The 23,125-nt window shown below is 40.5% G+C and overlaps 1 protein-coding gene across 14 annotated transcripts in view; it reads left to right on the plus strand.

Annotated features, from left to right (window-relative positions):
• The window catches only part of PTK2 (protein tyrosine kinase 2), a 227,170-nt gene that overhangs the window by 50,167 nt on the left and 153,878 nt on the right, over positions 1 to 23,125 (plus strand). For 11 of the 14 annotated variants that reach the window (XM_074898374.1, XM_074898369.1, XM_074898366.1 and 8 more), the window contains exon 1: positions 16,477 to 16,958. The exons of the other annotated variants lie outside the window; for them this stretch is intronic. In XM_074898374.1, the coding sequence (XP_074754475.1) occupies positions 16,913 to 16,958 (46 nt within the window). In that variant the 5' untranslated portion in view covers positions 16,477 to 16,912. Of the gene's footprint in view, positions 1 to 16,476; positions 16,959 to 23,125 lie in introns of those variants that run through there. 14 annotated transcript variants of the gene reach the window in all.

Below are 23,125 nucleotides of genomic sequence, written 5' to 3' on the forward strand. Positions count from 1 at the left end.
GTACATATGTACATAATGTACATTTCCCCATTGTTACATACCTCTGATACTTGGAAAAGCAATATATGTATCCTTTCTAAGCTATTGCTGTTTGGTATCTGTTTTTTTGCATTGAACACTTTGGGGAGGTGGGGAGATGACAACTAAGATCTTGACATTAAGTCGATTTGCAAGCCTTTCTAGTGAAACTTTCTATGCTTATTTTTGCTGTGCTTTTGGCACTGCTTTCTTCCCTGCACTCCCATCCGTATTTCATAGCTAATGTCCACATAGATCAATAGCAACAGCATGGTTTGTTAGGGAAAAGGTTAACATTTTAATCAGTGAACCTGACCTATGTAGTATTGCAGACATGATGAAACATGTTAAACAAGACTAAAATTTAGATAACTTAGAATTTCTTCTTTTTTCCTTTAGAAATTTGTGTTCTTAGTGATCTTTTATTTGTAGTGGCTGGCCTTCACCTGGACTTCACACTGCTGATCACAACCCTTTGAGCCTGACAGTCCAGACAGTTTCCATGTCATCTCACCATCCATTTATTTAGTCCATACTTCATCAGCTTGTTTATAGGAATGTTTTCATGGGAGACAGTGTTTAAATCCTTGCTGAAGTAAAGAGAAACAACTTTCTCTTATCCAGCTAGTACTTTCATCATAGAAATCTACCAGGATGGTCAGGCATGATTTCCCCTTCATACATCCACGCAAACTACTTCCGATAACCTTGTCCTCGTATTTTTAGAAATGTTTCCTAGGGTTATTTGCTCCACACCTTGTCAGGAATGGAGCTAAGGCTAACCAGGTGGTAGTTATCCAGACCCTCCCTCCTTGCCCTCCTTGAAGACAGGAGTGGTGGCTTCCAACTGTCAGAAGCCTCTCCCGTTTACCATGACAATCTGTAAAATAGTTTATAGTTAAGAAACTTGCCCTGACTGCAGGCCATTGTTTTCTGGGAGTATGTATGGAGGAAAAAGGAGGAGATGGGGTAGAAGGAAAGAAGTTTCAATATAGAGTATTGAAAGTAGGATTAAAAAAAAAAAGAAATTGGCACATAAATCAGGAGCATTGGGAGTGATGTGGCACCCATAATCATAGAATGGTTTGGGTTGGAAGGGAGTTTAAAAATCATCTACTTCCAGCCCCCCTGCCACGGGCAGGGCCACCTTCCACTAGCCCAGGTTGCCCAAAGCCCCGTCCAACCTGGCCTTGAACCCTTCCAGGGAGGGGGCAGCCACAGCTTCTCTGGGCAACCTGTGCCAGGGCCTCACCACCCTCACAGGGAAGAATTTCTTCTTTATATCTAATCTAAATCTACCCTCTTTCAGTTTAAAGCTGTTACCCTTTGTCACTATATGCCCTTGTGTTTTGATGCTTAAAGAAGGTGAAATTTGATATATTTATCACTTAATGGGGCTATTACTTGGTTGCATGAGGAAGTAGGGAATAGGAGTTGATGACATGGAAAGTCTTTAGAGTCCTATGCCCGATGTTCCTCTAAATGTTAACAAGCTGGGTTTAATAGCCTGAGAGTTTAAAACAAACAAACAAACAAGCAGCAGACCAGCACATTCCTCTATCCTATCCTGTCTGTAGTTGTAGCTCCCCACATTTTGGGGACATACACAGTGCTCTGAGGATTGTTCTTGCTTATTCCTATGCAGTCGTCTTGAAGTGGAAGAATTCTAGTAGTCAAGGGTGCATCATATACAAATTGTTCCAATTCATTGCTATTTTAGGAGAAATTGGAAATTTTTATCTGCTTCCTTAGAAATTAATATTATGAATTACGTCTTTAGAATAGGAATTTTGCAGTTTGGAAGGATAAGGATATTTTTCCAAGGGAAAACTGTTTAACTTCTGTTTGCAAGTGACAGAAAAATGTGTGGGTGAGAAACAGTGCTGTTCCACTCTGGATAACTTGAAATATCCTGATTCCAGTTATGCAGTCCAGCTCTGAATTAAGGCATCTGCACATTTTCTCCATTCTTTTAGATAGCATACTTAATTTTATTTCTAGTTTGGAAGGTTTGTTTTAGAAATACTAAGACTGTATATATTCTCTCACTGAGGAATGATGGACAGGAAACTTGAACTTCAGTATTATACGGGCACCTGTTGACACTCCTCAGCCAGGTTTTCCAGGAAGGGGTTTGTTAGTCTTCCATTTGAGAGGTGGGTAATTTATATCTTGCATAATTAGGGGTGTGGGGAAGGAGGATTGTCCAACACTTTATTTTAAACATACTGAGAGTTGGCATTCTTCAAAAAAGGCAAGGTTTTGTCAGAGCTTTTAGGCAAAGCATAAAAGAACAACACCCTGAAAATTCTTTGGGTATTTATTTTGGGAGGGGGACCACCTAGGACACAAGATACTGAATTTTATGGGTTTTTGTCAGTAGTAATATCAGAGGAATTGCAGCAGGACTTAGAACTCTGTACTACATGCTGTGAAAAATAAGTAATTTGAGGTAATGTTTTGCTTAGAACAGGATGCTTATTTGTTATGAGAAGATGTTTACCTGTTCTGAGTCAAAGGAATGCAGGCTGAAAATGGTTATTTGTGGGTTCTGTGCCATTAAATATTCTCTTTCATTCTGTTGAAACAAAATGGGTGTCTAGGAGCTGGCAGTTCAAAGTCAGCTGAGGCAGTCCGAAAGTGAAAAAAGAAAGTGCATTCCATACTGTACATCCACATGTATGCTCTTGCTAGCAAACTGTCTGGCAGTGGTAGTGCAGAAAAACACTGAAGGGACATTGATAAGGGTCATCCAAGGAATGTACTCCGTCTAGATCTAAAGTAGAATTTTATCTGGACTCTGCCAGTGTTATAGAAATGTGGCATTTCTCATGTTTCTACAGGAGAAACTAATTCTTGGCCTCTGGGAGTAGCTGGTAATGACTGCTGTTGCCCTTCTCACAAGTGGAGGTTGCTGCTCGCTTGCAGGTGGAGCTGGTGCACTCATTTCAGTGGGTGCCTTTGTAAAGGCCAGAGTGTCCCCATTCCAGCTCAGTAGATAGAGACATCCTGATAGTAGCAGAATATGCATAAACTTGTCTGTTTTGTACTTACTGTGTGAAAACAGTGAACTAATTTCCAGTGCTGTGGTCGAGCATTAGCTGGAGAGTGTTGCTTTTACATTGCAGGACTGGCAGTACTTGCTTTATACAGTGAGCCCCTGCTCTATACCATGGGACACTGTATGGCTGCAAATTTTAGAAGAACTTTTTAAGGGTATATGGCAAGGGGTTAGGAACTTATGGGGGGGTGTGTGTTTGGTATTATGGTGTGTTTTTGTTTTTTTTTTTTTTTTTGTTGGTTTGGGTTTTTTTGTTTGGTTGGTTTGTGTTTTTTTGTAGTATAGGGTTTTTTTAGCTTAGAAAAGTTTTTGTATAGTCAAGTCAGAGGGTGGGTATCTGCTAAGAGAGCTGGAGAATTCATCTATCTTCTCTTCCAGGAGAAAAAAAAAAAAACAAAACAAAACAACCCAAGGGCAGAGCCAGCTTCATAAATGGAGGACCATGAGGTATAATCAGGGCATTAGGATATCACAGAATGGTTTGGGTTGGTAGGGACCTTAAGACCATCTAGTCCCAACCCCCTGCCATGGGCAGGGCCACCTTCCACTAGCCCAGGTTGCCCAAAGCCCCGTCCAACCTGGCCTTGAACCCTTCCAGGGAGGGGGCAGCCACAGCTTCTCTGGGCAACCTGTGCCAGGGCCTCACCACCCTTACATTAAAGAATTTCTTCTTTGTGTCTAATCTAAATCTTCCCTGTTTCAGTTTAAAACTGTTACCTCTCCTCCTATCACTGCACTCCCTGATCAGGAGTCCCTCCCCATCTTTCCTGTAGCCACTTTAAGTACTGGAAGGTCACTCTTAAGGTCTCCCTGGAGCCTTCTCTTCTCCAGGGTGAACACCTCCAACTCTCTCAGCCTGTCCTCACAGGGGAGCTTCTCCAGCCCCCTGAGCATGTGTATGGCCTCCTCTGGCCCTGCTCGAGCAGGTCCATGTCCTTCTGATATTGGTGCCCCCAGAGCTGGGCACAGCACTGCAGGGGGAGGTCTCACGAGAGCGGAGTAGAGGGGGATGATCTTGGCCACAATTCTCTTGATGCAGCCCAGAATGCACTTGGCTTTCTGGGCTGTGAGCACATGTTGCTGGCTTATAGTCAGTTTTCTGTTCACTACTACTCTCAAGTCCTTCTCCTCAGGGCTGCTCTCAATCCACTCATTGTCCAGCCTGTGTTTGTGCTTGGGATTGCCCTGCCCCTTGTGCAGGACCTTGCCCTTGTTGAACTTCATGAGGTTTGCACAGTCCCACCTCTCCAGCCTGTCCAGGTCCCTCTGGATGGCACATCCCTTCCCTCAAGCATGTCAAATGCACCACACAGCTCGGTGTCATCCACAAACTGGCTGAGGGTGCCTCGATCCCACTGTCCATGTCACCAACAAAGATGTTAAACAGCGCCGGTCCCAACACTGACCCCTGAGGAACACCACTGGTCACTGCTCTGCACTTGGATGGACATGGAGCTGTTGACCGCAGCACTTTGAGTGCGACCATCCAGCTAATTCCTTATCCACTGAGTGGTCCATCCATTGAATCCATGTCTCTGCAATTTAGAGACAAGGATTTCATAGTATCAAATGCTTTGCACAAGTCCAGGTAGATTGTGTGAATATTGTGAATGAGAGATTCTGTTGCTTCTTTGAAACACACAACCTTCAGTGGCAGTCACTAAAAGTGTCTTGTTCTGGTGCTGAGTAACTTAAGGAAAACATGGAATTAGAAAACTGAAGAAATGAGTAATTATGGTACATAAACATGTGTTCTTTACTCTGTTCTGTGAGCAATATCCTGATTATGCCCATGATACATTCGCTCTGTTTTTGTAAGATTGCTCCACAGAAAGTGCGGTTTCTGCAAATTTCTGTAACCCCTTCAACTCTTGGAGTTCTTTCAACTTAGACGCATAATGCACTTAACAGGTTTCTGTGTGAATTTCTGCTAAACCCCCACACCACGTTGGTCTCTTATCCAGTTATATTCACATCCCATGTTGTTGTGTCCTGCTGCAGAAGCAACCTAAATGACTGAATAATGACTGAGCCTTGGTAAGTTTTTAAAGGTTATGTGTTTTGGGGGAGGGGGGTGGTTTGTTTCTCCCTGCTGATAAAACACAAAAGTTACTGGAAAGGAAGGTTTTCCCCATTCCTTCATCTTGTCAAGAAGTTACTACTAGTGGAATTTGGCATCAGTAGCAGTAGGTTTTGATGAGACCTGAAGCTTTCTTGGATGAGTGCAGTGGAGATGGTTGCTGTAGTGTGGTAGTAACTAAGGTTTCCATTGCAGCAACTATGAAGTAAAGGAAGGATGGGGATGACAGTGTTACTGAAAGAAAGGTTTTTGAAAATCAAGCTGAGTCTTGAGTAGTTGGTTTATATAAAATGTTAGTTGTTAGATTGTGTTTTTTGCTCTGCGAGACCTGGGTTGGGAGTGGTTTAGGATCTCCCAAAATACACATAAGCTTGTTTGAAGTAGAACATCAAGGGCTGTAGTGAACCAAGAGGAAAAACATTGCATGGCTGAACTTTTATCAACTACTTTGTTATAGATCATGCTTAAAATGAACATAAATAAAGATTTATATGAGCTTTCCTTTAGTTTGTTTTTACATCCTTGACAGCACTTAATGTATAGCTCCACTTCTCTGCTTGTGTAGTTAGTGAGTAACTTTTTATTTGTGCAAGGTTTTTTTTTCTCAGTGGAAGACTGGAAAAAGGAAGTACTAAGAAAAATTGTAGATGTTTGCGTTGGGTTTGTATGTGTGGTGGGGTGTTTTGGTAGTGGGGAGGGGGCTACAGTGGTGGCCCCTGTGAGAAGCTTCTCAAAGCTCCCCCCCAGCTCCAAGACAGACCCTGCTCTGGCCAAGGCTGAGCCAGTTTGTGATGGTGGCTGCGCCTCTGCGATAACATATTTCAGAAGGGGAACCTGAGAGGAGGAGTTGGAGTTATGTGGAGGAGTTGCGAGGAAGACATCTGTGAACACCGAGGTCAGTGGAAGAAAGGAGGAAGAGGGGGGGAGGTACACTGGTGCACCCCCCTGCAGCCCATGGAGGTCACCGGTGGAGCAGATGCCCACCTGCAGGACCCACAGTAGAGCAGGCGACTGTGTCTGAAGAAGGCCAGGACACCGCTGTAGTTCGGTGCTGGGAGGATTGCAGCACGGTGGGGTGACCCACACCAGAGCAGCTCTAGAAACGCTGGGGTTCATGGAAAGGACTCACGTTGGAGAAAGTTTGTGGAGGACTGTCTCCCGTGAGAGGGGAACCACACTGGACCAGAAGATGAATTTGAGGAGTCCTCCTCACACTCTGAGGAGGAGGAAGTGGCAGGACTCACCACACACCCCCCCATTCCCTGTCCTCTGTGTCTCTAGGAGGGGAGGAGGTAGAGAAATCCAGAGCAAAACAGCTTGGGAGGAAGGGAGGGGTGAGGGGAGGGTGTTTTTAGTATGTGGAAATGCTTCTTTAGTATGTGGAAATGTCCTACTCTGTTAAGTGTTGTTAGTGTCTAAATTAAATTTATGTTTGTTTTCTCCCCCCAGTAATGGGTGAGTCATCCCTCCCCGTTATCTCTATTCCTGAGCCTTTTGCTTCATTTTATCCTCCCCAGCCCTGAGGGGGAAGGGGTGTGTGAGTGGCATTGTGGTGTTTGTTTGCTGGATGGGTTTAAACCACAACAATGTTGTACCTATGACTTCTTACCCCCCTTCCCTTTTTTATTTTCAGAAGGTGAAGAACAGATTTAAGAAACTACCCAAACGGCTTATGAATAGCTGTGATGTTTCCTGCAGGCCTTTTCCCTGGGGATCAATAATTTGAATATGAAAAACTGCAGAAGTTACATTGTCAGGCAGAAAGCTGATGTTCTTCAGGTTTTCATATGGATGGTTCAAGCTTAAAAAAACAACAACAAAGTCTTTTCTTGGAGCAAACACATTTTTCCTCAGGACTTTATTCTGACAAGTGGTCAGAATAACAGAAGTGGGGTGTTAAATGCCTATTCTTCCATTGGTGGGTTGGAATTATGATTGAGATGGGTGTGAAACTTTGTAAGAAATTCTCAAGATATTGTTTAACTCTGGCATAAAGATGTTTTCCAGATTATATCTTCATTCACTAATTATCCCTTTAAAAAGATCTTTAAAACTAAAGTTTCTGGTTAGTCTTCATTCAGATTACTTGCTGGAATGGTTTCACATGGTTTGATTTATTTAGGTGGGGTTTTTTTTTCATGGCAATGTGTGATGACTCTGTGTGAAAGGCTTAATGTAGAGAAATACTGAAACTGTTTCCAGGAGTAACAGACTTTATGTTATGATTTAGGTTTACCTTCTTTTTAACTAAATCCATAAAGGCTGGGCCAGGGTGTAAGCACACATGGCTGTGGTTGTTTTTCTGTCTATCCTGCAGACACTTAACAAACAGCTCCAGCAAGATGGTTCTATGTCTAGGCATCTAGGCACCTAGTCTCAGTAAGACAATATTGATTAGCGTTGAAATTGCTGCTGACTGTTCCCTGGTCAACTCTGCATCCTGCAAAGAGGAGGAGTAAAAGGTGTTATTGAAGCTTCAGGCCTTATGCCAGATACAGTGAGATGTCAAAGGTAATCGTGATTGTTGAGGTTCTGGAAACATCAGTAAGTGAATTAGTGAGATTTTTATATAGAACTGATTGAAGAAAGTTTTAAAGCAGAAATTTGAAGGACAGTGATCAGTCTTTAACGATCTGCATCATTCAAAACTCGAGGGGGAAAAGGAAGTCTGTCTTTCTACCCCAAGGCAAGTCATTCCCTGAAGGTATTTAATTTGTTAAGATGGCAGTTTCATAGCACCTTTTGCAATTTAAAAATTCTTACTGGGCTTTCAGGGTACTTAAACTTCTCTATTACCAGTTTTAAGTTTACTACACTTTGTTATCCATGTCTTGGTGGCAGGACAAGGCTTACAGTCTGCCTTGGTTTACACATTCACTGATTTTTGTCGCAGTTTCTTATACTCTTAAAAGCTTTAGTATTGTCTCTTGGTTGAAATGTATCAGATGGGATTGTGGAGATGAGCACAGGTTTTTTGGAAGTGGTGCTCGACAGCTCAGTACTACACAAGAGATGAGCTCTTGGATCTGTCAGATGCTGTTATGTGCCGACAGTGTTGTTCCTGTGATGTTTGGTAATGTAAGTCATTCAGGCTGCCATCAGAAGAGCGTGGTTTTTTTATGTTTTGTCTAGTGTTTGAAGACATAAGATACTTAGTATACTTTCCCTTAGATCTGAAGAAGGGCTCTGCCCCAAAAGTTAGCTCTGTTCCAGCTGCATCAGTTGGTCTTGTACATCTTGGTCTTGCCTAGTTTAATTTTTACAACCGCATTCTTGAATGTGTTTTCAGCTTCAGCAGAACACTGCCTTTTGTGAAGTTGTCCTCAAGTCAAGAGATAAAGTTTAGTACACTTAAAGGTCAGTTGAACTTGGAGGTGCAGAGAAGAGAGGTATTGGTCTTCTCATAAATTTATGTATCATAAAAGGATGCAAGGCTGGGGGTATTTGCTGTCTTTGAGTTACCAAGTGCTGTTTCATCTAGTTTCACAGCTGGTTACCTAAACTAACGAGCTTTATTTGGTGGTGAGCTCCTAGAAGCCTTTTAAAAGTAAGCAACATGTTCTTGTGTTTTCTGAACACTTTGATAGCACTCTGCAGGCATTTTGGTAGGTAAACATAACTTGTTCAACAGAATTGTGCTGACTACAAGCTGTCTTGTGTAATTGGAGGAACAAATGAGGCTCTTTAAGGTGGTGGATTTTGCATCGAATGAAAGGTTTTGCGTTAGCTGAAGATGACCTTTGATTCCCCATAACAGAGCATAAAATAACTGCCCGAGGAAAGGCTCCTTACGAGTTTATTGCTGTTCCTGTGAAGCAGTGATATAGGTGAAAACTTGTAAAGTGAATGTCCCTTCTTGGTATAAAATTGGGAGAGGGATTGATTAAAGTGAATGGGAATTGAATTTTCTATGGTTTAGAGGCTCAGTTACACCTGGGCTCTACTAGAGATTCTCCTAATGCAACAGTTTTGCATCCAAATTATGCTAACTCGAGGGGAAAGGGGGATTTGTGTCTGTTTAACAGTATTTTCTTGATTTTTAAATACACTCGTCTTTGCTTGATAGATTAGGCACAGAATTTGCTTGGTTAGTAGACAGCCTTAACGTTTGTATTCTAAAACTTTAAAAAGATGTTGTGTAAAAATAAATTTTTAATTTTCTGTTTTTTTACGCTTGAAGGGTGTCAGCACTGGCTTGTTGATTTGTTTGTTATGTAACACTAAACTTTACACAGCTACTTGTTTTAGCCTATAAGTGTTTATTTAAACATAGGGGATTTATGCCATGTTTCTCCTTCACTAAGAAATAAAACGTTAATTGTTCCACCAGTGTGTTTTTAAATATAAATGGAATAATGCTGTAGTAGTGTGAGCTCATGGATTATTCAGTTTGTAGTTGCACTTAATGGTTTGGAAGTCGGTGGAATTGCTAATGTTATATTTGTGTTTTGTGTAACACTGTGAGTCTTTGAACATCCCATACTTTCTTCTGAGGTGCAGTGACACATAAATCAGGTACAACTCGTAGTTGTAAACATCTTTTCAGCGAGCAGTTTTTGGTAAGCTGTTGTTAGAACTTTGTATTTAGCATATGGAGGAGAAGCAGGACAAGGCAGACATGTCTGGACAACACCATTTCTGGTAAATTAATTGGACCCTCTGTGGCTGCACAGCTTGCTTTCTTTTGTGTAACCGGTTATTAGAGAGATGAGAGAGAAAGCAGCCCAGATATGAACAGACACTGAAGAGACTTGCTGACCCATAAGGAACTTCATTTTTCTGTATCCCTCTTAGAAGATGTGACTAATTATTTCTAGTTTACCCTTGAATTAATGAAGAGGGGCTTTAAGAAGCATCCGTAAGGTCGACTGATCCACTTCTGGATCCCTTCCACAGAACAAATGTAATCCTCGCAGAATGTGTTTCCTTCAAACAGCATCGAAGCGGTGGGGTCCTCCCCCTTCAGATACCTTCTGCTGTGCTTACCTCATAAATAAAGGTTTTGCCTATAAATAAAGGAAGCTTTTTATGGTCAGGAAAGGTTCTGGTGACCGTTCTGGATAGTTTTGTCTCCTCCTGTCATCCCTCCTCTTTTTCGCCATCTGAGAAGGTTGAAGAGAAGCAGTGCAAACGTATGAGCACAGTGAGCCTGTCACAGAACAGTTACCCAACTTTACTTTGCAGTAAAACAAGGAGCAGGATGTGTAGTGTTCACTTTTTCTCCACTTGGTTTTCCAGGTCTCCATGAAGCAGATTTTTGCTTTAAGCACTGGAATTGTGAAGGAACTTCTCAAAGATGTCTTGAGGATAGCAACGGTTTTGTTGTTTGGTTTTATTTTTGCATTTGTTTTGGTTTGGTTTTGTAAATAGCCTAGAACATGAAGAGGCAGAAGATTGGAATCAGTGCCCTAAGGAAGGAGTAATTTTAAACCATTCTCAGCTTTCATGGCTTTGACTTTATACTTCTCTACAGTAAGCCTTCAAAAAGTAAATGGAAGGAAGTGGGAGAATATGAGCGGGTTAGTCCACCCACAAGAAAATCTGCTAAAACTTTCATGCCTGAAAAGTAATACAACCCATATGGGTTTAAAAAATGGCTAGTCTTTATTTATGAAATAATAAAAATAAAATTAACTTAGTGGTCCTTCTAACATCTGTTGTCTTAACAGCATGGGCTAGGAGGCTGCATGCTGTCTGCTCTGTTGCTCAACATCAGAGGATCTTTTGGGAAGGGCAAGTATGGGAAAATTCTTTAAAATGACAATCCTCCAGCTCTCTCCCAGCATCCTGCTCTGTTTCCCTTCCCCACCTCACTACTACCAATAGGTTGAGATTTGAAAATAAAAGCAGTTAATTCTGTCAGCTACTATTTTTAAATGTAGTTCAGAGGATAGTAAGGCTAATTAGGTGACTGTGGCCCAGAAGGTGATAAAGTGTTGCTTTAAATCTCCGCATTTTTCAGGAACACCCCAGATGTATTCCACTAATAAAGCTCACCGAATGGAGGAAGATAACAATAAATTCAGTATGGGGTTGAATTTATGCTAGAAGACTGTGTTAAGCAGAGATCCAAAGCGGTTTATGTTCTAGAATGAGTTTATGTTGGGATACTGGCATCTTCTTCTGGTCAGTCGAAGCACTCTAGTATGAATCTTGTGGTGTATTTTCTTCTCTTCCTGGCTATCGACTGCCCCAGGTTGAAGCTAGGAAGTGTGAGCTTCACTCTGTTGTACTTGTTCAAAAGAAATCTTAAAGCGGGTACCACTGGAAGTTCAAAATGAAGACTAAAATCACAAATCCAAATTTTTTCATTTCATTGATGGGAACCTCACACAAGAGCGCTTAGCGCTTTTTTTGCCTCCTTTAAACACTGATTCTCTAAGGTTTATTTCCTAAGTCATATTTACTCTTTTCCTTCATGAGAAAAATCTAATCTAGAACATCGAATTAGTTTGTCCATATTGCAAAGAATCAAGTGAATTCGTGGAGATGATGTTGCTTCTCAGTTGTGCTGAATTATTTCTGTTGAAGGCTTGCATTTTGACACTCAAAATGTTATTTTTCTTTCAGATTTTTCCTGTCGGAATGCTTGTAGCTAAATAAGAAAGAACATTTCTTGTGACAGTAAAATGATGACTGAGCTTGTCAGTCTTCAGAAATCCTTCTGAGTTGATGAAATTTGTCATCCTTGTTCTCTGTTGTGCCCATTGGCAAAGGGTGTTCAGGAGAAGACTGTATGCTGGAGAAGGTGTGGGTGAAGGGGCAGGGGGTTGCTAGTGGGCAAGGATGATAGATTTTAGAGACCAGGTAACCCAAGATAGGTTTCCAAGACAGCCTTAGTAGACTTGAGTTTAGTGTAAGGTAGACTTCAGGAGCCATAATCCCAGATTTGATGTAATGGCAATGCACCATTTTTCAGTACTTCCTGTGAACAAAGGAGATATTTGACTCTGGCTAAAGGGAAACTTAGGGCAGATCATCTTTTCCACTCTTAAATATTACGCACACGCACACAAGCTAATTAGAGTAATTAAAAAAAAAAAACCAACCCTAAGAAACAGGCTTGAGAGAATGAAGATTAATGAAGATTATAGTGCAGTTTGAATGTCTGGAGAGCATGTTTGCAGAATTCTGGATACAAACATGGAAAAGCAAATGAATTAGGATGCAGAAGATTGTCACACGAGCAATAAACATGTTTTAATTTTTAGAACAGTCATCAGGCACTCTTAGCTTTGCAGGATGTTCTGAAATAGTCTCAGTAGAAAGCATTTGTGGCTTTACAAAAAAAAAAAATCCTCCACTCTTCCTGAGGGCAAACTGGGTTTGGGAGCTCTCATTTTTTATTAGCAAAAATGAGTGCAATGAAGAGATGTTCTTCTTCTACCTCTTAGATCAATATGCAGATCTTCTTAAAATAAATGCATTTGCCTAGCTCCTAGTAACTACTAGAGGCGTAAACAGTAGCCCATGAAGTGGCTAAGACTACAAATGATCAGGTCCAAACTGATGATGATGATGATGATGTGATTGCTATGCTCTAGGCGGCAGCTCTTCATTTCTGTCTTAACAAGCAAACTGGCTGCTCTCTTCCCGCTGTTGTGAGGAGATCTCTATGGCTGGTATGTTCATCAGGTAGCTGAGGTGTTGCAGAAGAGGAACTGAAAATCAAATCTTTATTCTGCTGTCGAATGCTGCTTTGATACAGACCCGTCTGCTTTCTACACAAAGTTTCTGAATGCTGAGTTTCGTTCGGTTTCTCAGGGCACTGAGACTCAGGCAAGTGTTCTCTGGCTCTGTCTCATTCCCCTTCCCAACAGTACTTGGATTTGCCAGCCAGTTTGATCAAAATTTGATGAATAGAGATACTAACTGATGTGAAAATAATTGGCTGAATAGCAGAGAGATCCTAACGATGCCATTCACTGAGGGGAGAATCTGTAGTTAGCACTCTGCTGATTAGATATTTGAGACACCCCCCAGGAGCTCAGTCTCTAGACGTAACCCTGGAGAAAGCCAAGCTTTGCCAGTTCATCTGATAGGCATTTTAGATCTTTATTTTTGTTTGGATAAGCTTGAGTGGAAAAAATTATACAACCTTTTATGTGCCTCTCAGTTGTACAAAACTGTTGTTTAACCCTTTATTCCACAAGGCTTTGTGATTTTTGCAGTCGACTTCACTAGGAGACAGGATCAGCCCTGCCAGCAAAATTAAAAACGAAATGCCTTGGTACAACTCAAAAGTATTTTTTTTTCTCCCCTTGCTTTCAAAAAGCTGATGCTATAATTCAGTAAGTAGTCTTTAAAACCAGGCTGAAATTGAGCAACCAAAGTCATAGTCACAGTAGAAAAGTCTTGACTTGAATTTCCTTTGAGGCAAAATACTCTTTCTTAGCTGAGGACCTTGGCCTGTCTGTTGTTATTGGGGTGATCTGACTTTTTTCTGGTTAGAATGTGTATTTTAGGAAAATAGCCAGTGCTTCTACATGTTATTAGTATAAACTGATGCATTAAATTTAAAAAAAAATATATATTTTAGAATTTTCTTTGATAGCTGTTAGCATCATTGCTTACACAGTGAGTACTGTGCAGATACTATCAGTGTGTGTCAGCATACTCGTCTTACACAAGAAGGAACGTTCCTGTTCCACAGTCCTAATTTCTGACAGATGTTCCTTACCTCAGTAAATGTTATAATCTGATTGGCATCACTTAAAACAGATTATTTTACATAAATGGTACTCACATGCCTACTCGATGAGCAGTATTTATGAAATGTTGCAAATACTCTGTATTTAAGTATACTAGAGAAATACTTAATTTTTCCAGGTTTTTGGTGTTTTTTTTTTTTTGTTTGTTTGTTTTTTTTTTTTTTTTTACTTTTTGCCTCATCTTCTGCTCTATCCCTGCCCCCCTCCCCACCCCCAAGTGAAAGTTTGGGGTTTCTGACTTTTTCCAGAACACAAATTTTATGCTTTTGGCTTTTTGTGCAGAAAAACTGATCATGTTGTTTGAAAGAAGAGAATGAGCATATGTCTACTGATTACTTCTTAAAATAACATACAGAAATTAAGTAATTTTCCTAAAAAAAGTCTTATCATAAAGGAAGCACTTGGCTTATTTTGAAAAACATATACTCAGTGTAAAATACTGGATAACTTCTAAAACTGAATTGAAACAATTCTCGTCTTTTGTAGTACTTTCTTTTCACCTTCATTTTGTAGCCTAATACTACAACAAGAAGGTATGTCCTTGAGGAGAATGATTATAATACTTATATCATCAATAAGGATAGCTGTAATGAGCAGACAGTATCTCTTGACACTTGGATTGATAATCTGTATTAGTCTCATGTGTTAAAAGTGTAAAGAAAAATGCAAGTCCACACATTCTGTTTATTAAAATTCTCCTTGGTAATGCACTTACCAGTTGATTTTTAAAGGATTTTGGTTTTATGACTAAAACTTAATATAGGCCCTACCATTTTTACCTCTTTAATTTTTTTATCTAGTTTTCTGCAGAACACTTTATGAAAGAAACACGGGCTTTTTTATATTTATATTTTACACCCTAAATCACAGTCTAAACCAATTTAGGGAGAACTAAAAGAAGTAACTACAGCTTTCCATTTTGTAATGAAACAAGACTGACTTGCTCAAGGTCATCACAGAAGCCTGTGGCAGAGCTGGATGTGTAAAAGCGTCTTTCCTGCGCTGGGAGCTGCAGCTTGAACCAGAAAGGCACCGATTCCGTGTCTGTGCATCTTCTGTAGACACCCCAATGCAATAATTTGTGTTTTAAATATTGCTGTGACATGTTTTGCTTTATTATTGAAGGTAAATATATTCGACCTCGTTGCTGAAAGTATTTGGCTGTCTGTGTAGCACTTAAGGGCTTTGAAAACTTTCTGGTGGGGGGGAGGAAGGCATCCAGGCATGTCTTCAGTTCCCTTTGGCTTTCTGCAGCCCCAGAAAGAGCTTTGTGCCTGAGCAGTGATGCAGAACATCTGATGGGCCTGGTTGTGGCCTAATCTCTCTCTCCCCCCTCTCCTTTTTTTTTTTTTTTCCCTTCAGTGAATATTTTTTTCTCCTTTAAACAGAGAAGAAAGCAATACTTTTAAAAAAGCAGTAACTGTATTAAGAGTTTTGACACATACCCCTGTATTTTCTGCATAGCCAGTGTATTGAGAAAGGAAGATGGCAGTATTATGGGAAAAGAATGGTAATTAAATACACACTGTAGATGAGTGCATGCTGATACAAGTAGGCAGATAGGTTAAGTTGAAGGCTGCTAGCTTTAGATTAATTCCCTTTTGGTTATAGTCTTGGATAAGCCTTATGCCTTACTGCTGAGGGCTGGGAGTGAGAAAAGATTACCATGGAATATGTAAAGAGCTTTAATGATCTCTGTGTGGGTCTTGTTCCTGTCGATTTTAATACATATTTTAGCTGAATCAGTTTCTTACCCTTTTTGTGAAACCTTTTTCTAGGAGTAAAATGAGTATTTTCTTTATTTCTGTGTATATATGCTGCCTGAATGTGTGTTTATAAACACAGGCTTTTGCAATGTTTATACTCACATTTTTAAAAGAAAAAAATTGTTGTAAGCAATTTTGATGTTATGTGGTGCAAAGTTAAGAAGAAACAAATGTCATGCAGCACGTGGCGTGTACATTTGTGGTGACCTTTGCCTTCTGATTAGAAGTATATAAAGAAGCCCTGGGTTTAGAGGAGGACTCAGTGTGGTACTGAGTAATTACTGGCATGGGCTGTGACATTTGATCTTTATTTAAGGCAAAAGAGCACTACCAGGGTTATTTCACCAGTAATCTTGCAGTTGTGAAGTCAGGCTGGGGGTGATGCAGGGTCAGACCCCAATTCCTGCTGAAGTTCATGGAAGTTCTTGTGCGCTTTTTAGGCTGTCGGTTCTTTTTTTTTTCCCAGTACAGCCTTATGCAAGTATCGATACAAAATACATAAAAGCGATGCCAAAACGTGGCTGCTCGGTGGGAAGGGGCCGGGCCGGGCATTGTGCCGGGCTGCATTGTGCCGGGCCGGGCGTTGGGCGCCCGGGGCCGGGGGAGATGCCGAGGGCGGGAGACTGGAACAACAGCCACAGAAAGCGGTCGGGGGAAGCACATCTCCAGCCACGACCCGGGTCAGGCTTGATTTGCAGCTTAGCCGCTTTCAGAAGCGGCTGTCAGTTTGGTAAACAGGAGGCTGCCGGGTGAATTGAACAGAAGGGGGAGATTAGCATATTAATGTGGCGCTCGCTAATCGCCTCTCCGCCTCCCTCCCCGCCTCCCTCCCGCAGGAAGGCAGGAGTACGGCACCCACGCTCCCTCCGCTGCCTCCTTTCGCCCTCCTCGGCACCTCACCCCCGAGAAAGGATGGTCCGGGCTTTTTATCGCCCAGGCGTGAGAAGATGAAGCAGCGGCGCGGCCTCCCCCCGCCGCCGGAGCGCGCTGCCCCGGGCGCGCTGCGGGGCCGCGCTCCCGCCGCTCCCGCCGCTCCCGCCGCCAGGTGAAGCGGGCACAGCGCGCCCGGGGAGGCAGGGCGGGCTAGCGGATCTCTCTCCCCCCTTGCTTGGAGGGGTCCAGCACGCTCAAGCCGCTCCCAGGTCCCCCCCTTCCCCGCTGGAGCAGTGAATCGGGACATTGTACGGCGGAGCCTGGCGGGGATCCCCACGGTGGTGTGTATGTGGCTCTGGCGGTGGCAGGCCGGCAGGCCCCGCAGCGAGCAGGTGCGAGCTATATGGAGAAAAGCGGCTGTAGCCCATTCCCGATATGCTGGGCTAAAGGTACACCTACCTTTTTTTTTTTTTTTTTTTAAATATTTATCCCCCCTCCCTTGTTAATTTAATGTTTTACCACTTGTGGTCCTGTAGGTTTTTTTTTCCTGTCAAAGAAAAAAGCAAAGCTAGAAAAGAAAAATGTTCTTATTCTGGTCATGCGCTTGTAAGGCAAAGCAGTCCGCAGGATTCTCTTTCACCTGACAGCTGTAATGCTTTTTTTTTTTTTTTTTCTTCTCTCTCCTTCCTTTGCTTTTCGGAATGATTTGAAATGAAAGCGCTTGAGCTGTTTGTTTTTTGCTTTCACTGATGTGAGGATCTGAACGGCTTTGGTTTTGATCTTTGTATGTTTGAAACCACTGCGAGTGTAATTCTGCTTTCACTTACCTTTTGGAAGAAGGAGTTTTTAAGCATAGTAAGCGTTTACAGTGGAAGATTTAGCATCTTCCCACTTGATGTCTTAGAAGTTGCCACCCCTATTATTTACCTCCCCCAAAAGAGACAATAACTAGCCACAAAGCATTCATTGGTAACAATGAGAGGGTTTGACTTGAAATTGAAGCTTAACAATAATTAGATGGACATGTGAAAGTCATTCACATGATTATCTTAACTTGCATCCCAAGATATTTAATATTTATCCTGTTATAATCCAGAAGTTATTTGTATGTTGGTGTCGTGGGTGGGAGCATGTGTATGAAGATACAAGCACAGGGATTAAGTTTTGAATTCTGTTAGTAGCCAAAGAATCATATCTTCCTTAGATGGAAAACAACTGTAAAAGGTTGAGCGTTGCTGATTGTAAGCATAACTTTCCTCGTGTTCACTTTCATTTCAATGTACTTTCTTTTTTGGAAGAGAAACTGGCAGTGAAGTGTTGCGTCACCATAATCTTGGATCACAGAGGCAGTTACTTTCAGAAGTTCAGGGGAAACGTATCCAAATTAAGGATTTGGTGGGCATACTTGATGATTAGTTGTCTTTGAAAAAAAATAACAGTAAATTTATTGAGAATTTCTTTTGTCTAATTATTTGGAGGACACATGAAGGAACATTTAACACTGTCTTTGTCTTGCATGCTTTCTGCATCTTGCTGAACTGTTCAGGCTAAACTAGTATTGGCCACACATTGACATATTATAGTAACATATAGAGTAGAAATAACTTAAAAAGAAAAAAATCGCAGAACTTGAACACCACATCCTGGTAATGTCTCCTAAAGTGCATAATCTCTGAGCTCACTGGGGAATAATAATTCATAAAGCAGTGAGTGACAGGAGCTGGAAACAAAGCTGTGCTTTGCTTTTACTAAAATTTGTTTACCGTGAAGGGGTAATGGCAATGCCCACTCCCATGTGTCATAAACTGGACAAGAAAAGTATTAGATGAAATGGGGATTCATCTCCTTGGACTGTTCTGAGGGTCAGCATCAAGGTACTTCCTAGAGAGTAACTTTCAAAAGTAGGGAAGAAAAAATATTTTCAAAAAGAAAGCAAGTTGTTAACCATCTGTTGTTAAGGCTAGTTAGTATTGGGGATATCATTTTTCTCCCTCCTGCTCCAGCACCAGAGGATGACAACAGCAGGGCTAGCTGCTTCTTGCAGAAAGATGGCTGCACTGGGCCATGATAAAAGGTATCGATTCCCCCCCCGCCCCCTCCAGCAACTAAAACAAATGAAAAACAATCTCTCCCTCTTCCCCTGGTTGCCTTTGGAGTTTTCTCAGAACATAACTTTGGGGAAGATTGCTTATCCAGGCTCCTGTGCCTCAAAATGGAGAACACCCATGTAATCTCTTTTTATTCCTGTTGGGGGGAGAAGGGGGACATCAGGAGTTGCATAAGAGGACAAAGGCACCAGGATCTTCGAGGCTGCCAATTGTGGTGATACCTAGAAAAAGCAACATCTCAGCCTCCAAAAATATAGGACAGATGAGAAATAGCTTGTGCTATATTTGTCGTTGAATGGTGGCCATTCCTTAGTTGATGAATGCTCTGTATACTGTTCACCAGCTTAACCTTAGGGAAATGAAACGGATCTGGCCTACTTTGATAAGGGCTGTGAGATATCTACAGTCAAAGAAAGGTAATATATTAATGAGAGAAACATTTAGTTTGGATAGCTGGCTCTTTGGATTTTCTGTTAAAGCTTCAAGTTAACTGCATCAAAAATTGATAAAACTTTTTAAAGTGTTTTGTAATGTCTTAAAGTGTGATATTGATATATATGTTTTATTATCCATAACTTCTTTCTAAGTAGTCGTTTCTCTTTTTGATTGTGATAGATTAAGCTTTCGGTGTATTAGGTGTGATCTTATAGTAAATGTTCGTTCTTTGAAAATGCTTTGAAGTATTTAAGTGAGTCTGTTCATATGGAGTATGCTTCTATCTTTTTTAGTGTTCTTGAATCTAAAATCTTCAATCTTCTTAGTGATACTGTGAGATGACCTAATTGCAGCCAGTTCAGCATGCTCTTGTCTGTAGGAATGCATCAAAGAATAAGATCATGCTTTCTTTACAAAGTACTCGTGTAATCTGTGTTCCCAGATTAAGCTGCCTCTTTATGCGAAAATCCAATCTAAGTAGTGTTACTGAGTCTGGTAATTTAGTCTGGATCTGGGTATTCCAGATTTGAGAATATTTTGACTGGCAAACAAAGAAAATGTGTGTTCTGTTTACTGACATACTTCTTCCCAGCAATCAAGTCTGTATTACTTTAGCGATAGGAGTAAGACATTTTTGGCTGCTCCCCTCCCCATTAAGTAATTTGAAATTTAAAATCTCTGGTCTTGTGGAATAAACAGCCTCAAGATCGGTTACAACTTGGGGGGACACTGAAGTGGGTGTCTTGGTCCTTGAGAAGGCAGTACTTGTTTTCCAGCCGAATCCTGAAAATTTGTGCCGGTATCATACAGGGATGTTTCCTTTCTGACTAGAAGGTAGTCATGGATCATTAAGAACTTTTCACCAACATCTCTAATTTTTCGTACGATTATTATTGGTACAATGTATTGTATTGTGGTTTAGATACTTTTGCTAGTGACCCTTTTTGTCTGAGTTTCATGTGGTGTGCCGTTTTAAATTTACAAAATAACTTGGTGAAAGAAATGTAACAGTTAAGGATAGTTGGATAGCTCTGCTGTATAGCTGTAAATTATCCACCCCAAGGAGAAGGAAGTTTCTTGAACATGAAGAGCTCTGTTCAGCAAATTATGAACAATAAATTGACGTGATGTTGTTAAGTGTATGTCATGTGAGTAGTTAGTGAAGGGTGATCCCAGTTCTTGAATTCAGCCATTCAGACTGTGGTGAAAAGGTCTATGCTGTCTTAAGATAATCAAGCCCAAATCAAAGACCTTGTCTTGATTTAAAAAAAAAAAAAAAAAAAAAAAAAAAAAAAAAGCTTTAGGCTATCCGTGTTGTGAAATACGTTTAATCAGCTAGGAAGGAGTTTTGTCCTATTTATTGCAATCTGCTAATGTTGCAATCTTTTTTAAAGTCATGAGCAATTCCAAGTTACATTTTTTATTTTTCTTGTTTTCTGATTAACCCTGCTATTTCGGAAGGTGTGTTCAGATGGAACCTCCTGGTGATCTGTTGTGTATAAGCAAGATAGTTGGATGCATAAGAGAAACGTGGGGTGCAGTTACTCCTCATTTCCATCTTGTCTCTACTGTTTTGCTAACAGAAAAATACTCTGATGGTAATTTTCAGTCTGACAGACCCTTAGGTTTTAAGGGGATAGGTAATTGCTAAATAGCACACGATGGTAGAAATAGAGTAAGGAAAGTTGCTGATAGCATGAAGGTACGCAGGTAAACAGTCTCTAAACCAAGATTTTTTACTTTTTTGGACACAGACACTGTATATATAATATCGAAATATAATAGCTATTGTATGTTAGGAAAGGGAAAAAAAGCCCTTCTGTTAGCATGAGTGTTCTGCTGCATCTTCTCAGTGAGTGTCAGTGGAGGTGACTGGAGGGAATTACCCACTCTGGCACTTTTTGCGGATCTATAGGTGTAGTTCAGGAATGTCGTGAAGTGCTTTGCCCTTGGTTTCTGAGGGCATAACAATTAAGTGATGGTCTAGTCTGTCTTTTGACAGTCTGTTGTTGATTTACTAAGTTGTCTACATCAGCTGACATGACACATCAGCCATTTCCTTTCAAACCGTGAATTTGCCTAAACTTTTGTTAAACTTTATTAATTTAGTAGCTTCTTAAGGTGTGATATTTACAAACTGTTAAAGCGTCTCTTCAATTCCTGTGTGCCTGATTTTTTTTGTTGGAAATCTTTGTAGAAAAAAGAGGAATAGCATTAATTGCATCAAACCACTGATTTTCACAGGCAGTTTAAAAAGCAATTCCTGTAATGCTCGTGTATATTTAAAAGTGAAAAATAGTCTGTAAAAGCAGGGGGGTTTCTTCTTTCAGTGTTAACAGTACAGCATGTTGTGTTGGTATTCTTTGAAATGCATAGGAAGTATGCAGCTATGAGAGTACTGATGGGTTTCCATTAGGGTGATTTGTTTCTTATTCAAAGGCTACTGGAATAGAAGATGGAGCTTGAGATATTTTTACAAAAAAGGAAAGTAATTGTTTTGAGTGCTGGGGGAGCATTTGGTGTTCCCTGTGTAATGGAGATGTATGATCTTATCAATTGTAGCACCTAGTGAACCAGTGTGGAATTAAATTCTGAGCTGCCTGGGAAAAACTAAAACTTACGCAAGGAGAACGAAATGTTTTAAATATCCTTTTGAGGATACATTAGAAAAAGGCTGAAGAGTCTGGAAGTCAGTATTTAAGAGTGGTGGATTGATTAAAGCAATGCATTTTTTTTTTTTCTGAGAAGTTAAATAAGACTTAATAGCTCTCTTACTCAGTTTATATTTGAATTTTTTAATCACAAGTCATATTGTGTGTGTGTATATTTATTTTCTATATGGCATGTATATACAGACACGTGTATGTGCATACACAGTCAGCATCGTTTTCCTTGCCCAGTTAGTCTGGCAACAGTTGCAGTATTTCAAAATTAGCGTCCTTAGATACTGAAGATGCTCTCTTACCTGTTTCTGCGTTTTTAGTGAACGCAATTCATTGGGCAACTGATCTTCATGCACAGCTTTTATTGGAAAAACTACTGTAGTGAAACAAGCATTTCTGGCTGGTGTCACATATGTAAGAAATACATCAGCTTGTCAATCATTCCACTAAAGTGTTGCTTAAATGCAATAGTTACTAATTCGTGTATTGTAGAAATGTTGGTATGTAGTTTTCATTAATTATTAGTATGAAAAAAAAACACCCTCACTATCCTTAAAGTCATGACCTGATACAGATTTGTTCATGGGAATTATTAAAAACTGGAGACATCTTAAATGAATATACAATATCACATTACAGTAGGCAAGCCTGTACAAGCTACTGAGTTCTATAAACTAGCACGGGGAAGAAGAGACAGACATAAGGAAATTTCTCTGTAGATGTTACATTAAAGCAAGCTTAAGTGCAGCACGTCATAAATGTATTTGATTATAGCAGTTATAAAAGTATTATAGCATTTGTGAAGTTGTCATCTTGCAGAATAAATGAGATCACTGCAATATCTACTGTTGAATCCATGTTGAGAATTATGATGCTAATTTTTTTCTGACAGGTTGTAAAGGATGAGGGTTGCTAAGGTTTTGGAATTAACTGATGGTGTCCCAGCACTTGATGTGGCACTTTATTTACTGGCATACAGGAAGAGGATTGGATTTTCCCCTTCTGATAGTGAACGTAGCTTAGCAAAGATGTTACGAAAAGTATTTCTGGGTGGAATTCAATCCTGCTGAGTCATTTCTTTGAAAATAATCTGTAAACAAACTACCTTTATTTTTTTCCTCATCTGATAACCAAGGTTTGTTTCTTTGCCAGAAGAGAGATTGTTTATTACTTTTCCCAAGCACTGTTACTGCTTTCCAAAATAATGTTGTTTCCTCTGCCAGTGATTTGAGATCCATATAACTAAGCACTGGGGTTTTGGTTTATCTTTTTTTAATTTAAATTGGACTCACTCTGTGAATTAAGTGTTGTCCCTTGCTTTATTGAGGAAATTTCTAAAGAAAAACTTTTTTCATTGGCCTAAGTCTCCTCATGCTGAGGAGACAAAGTACAGGAAGAAAATCAGTGTGT

Source organism: Athene noctua, chromosome 2, assembly GCF_965140245.1.
Source record: "Athene noctua chromosome 2, bAthNoc1.hap1.1, whole genome shotgun sequence".
Lineage (NCBI taxonomy): Eukaryota > Metazoa > Chordata > Aves > Strigiformes > Strigidae > Athene > Athene noctua.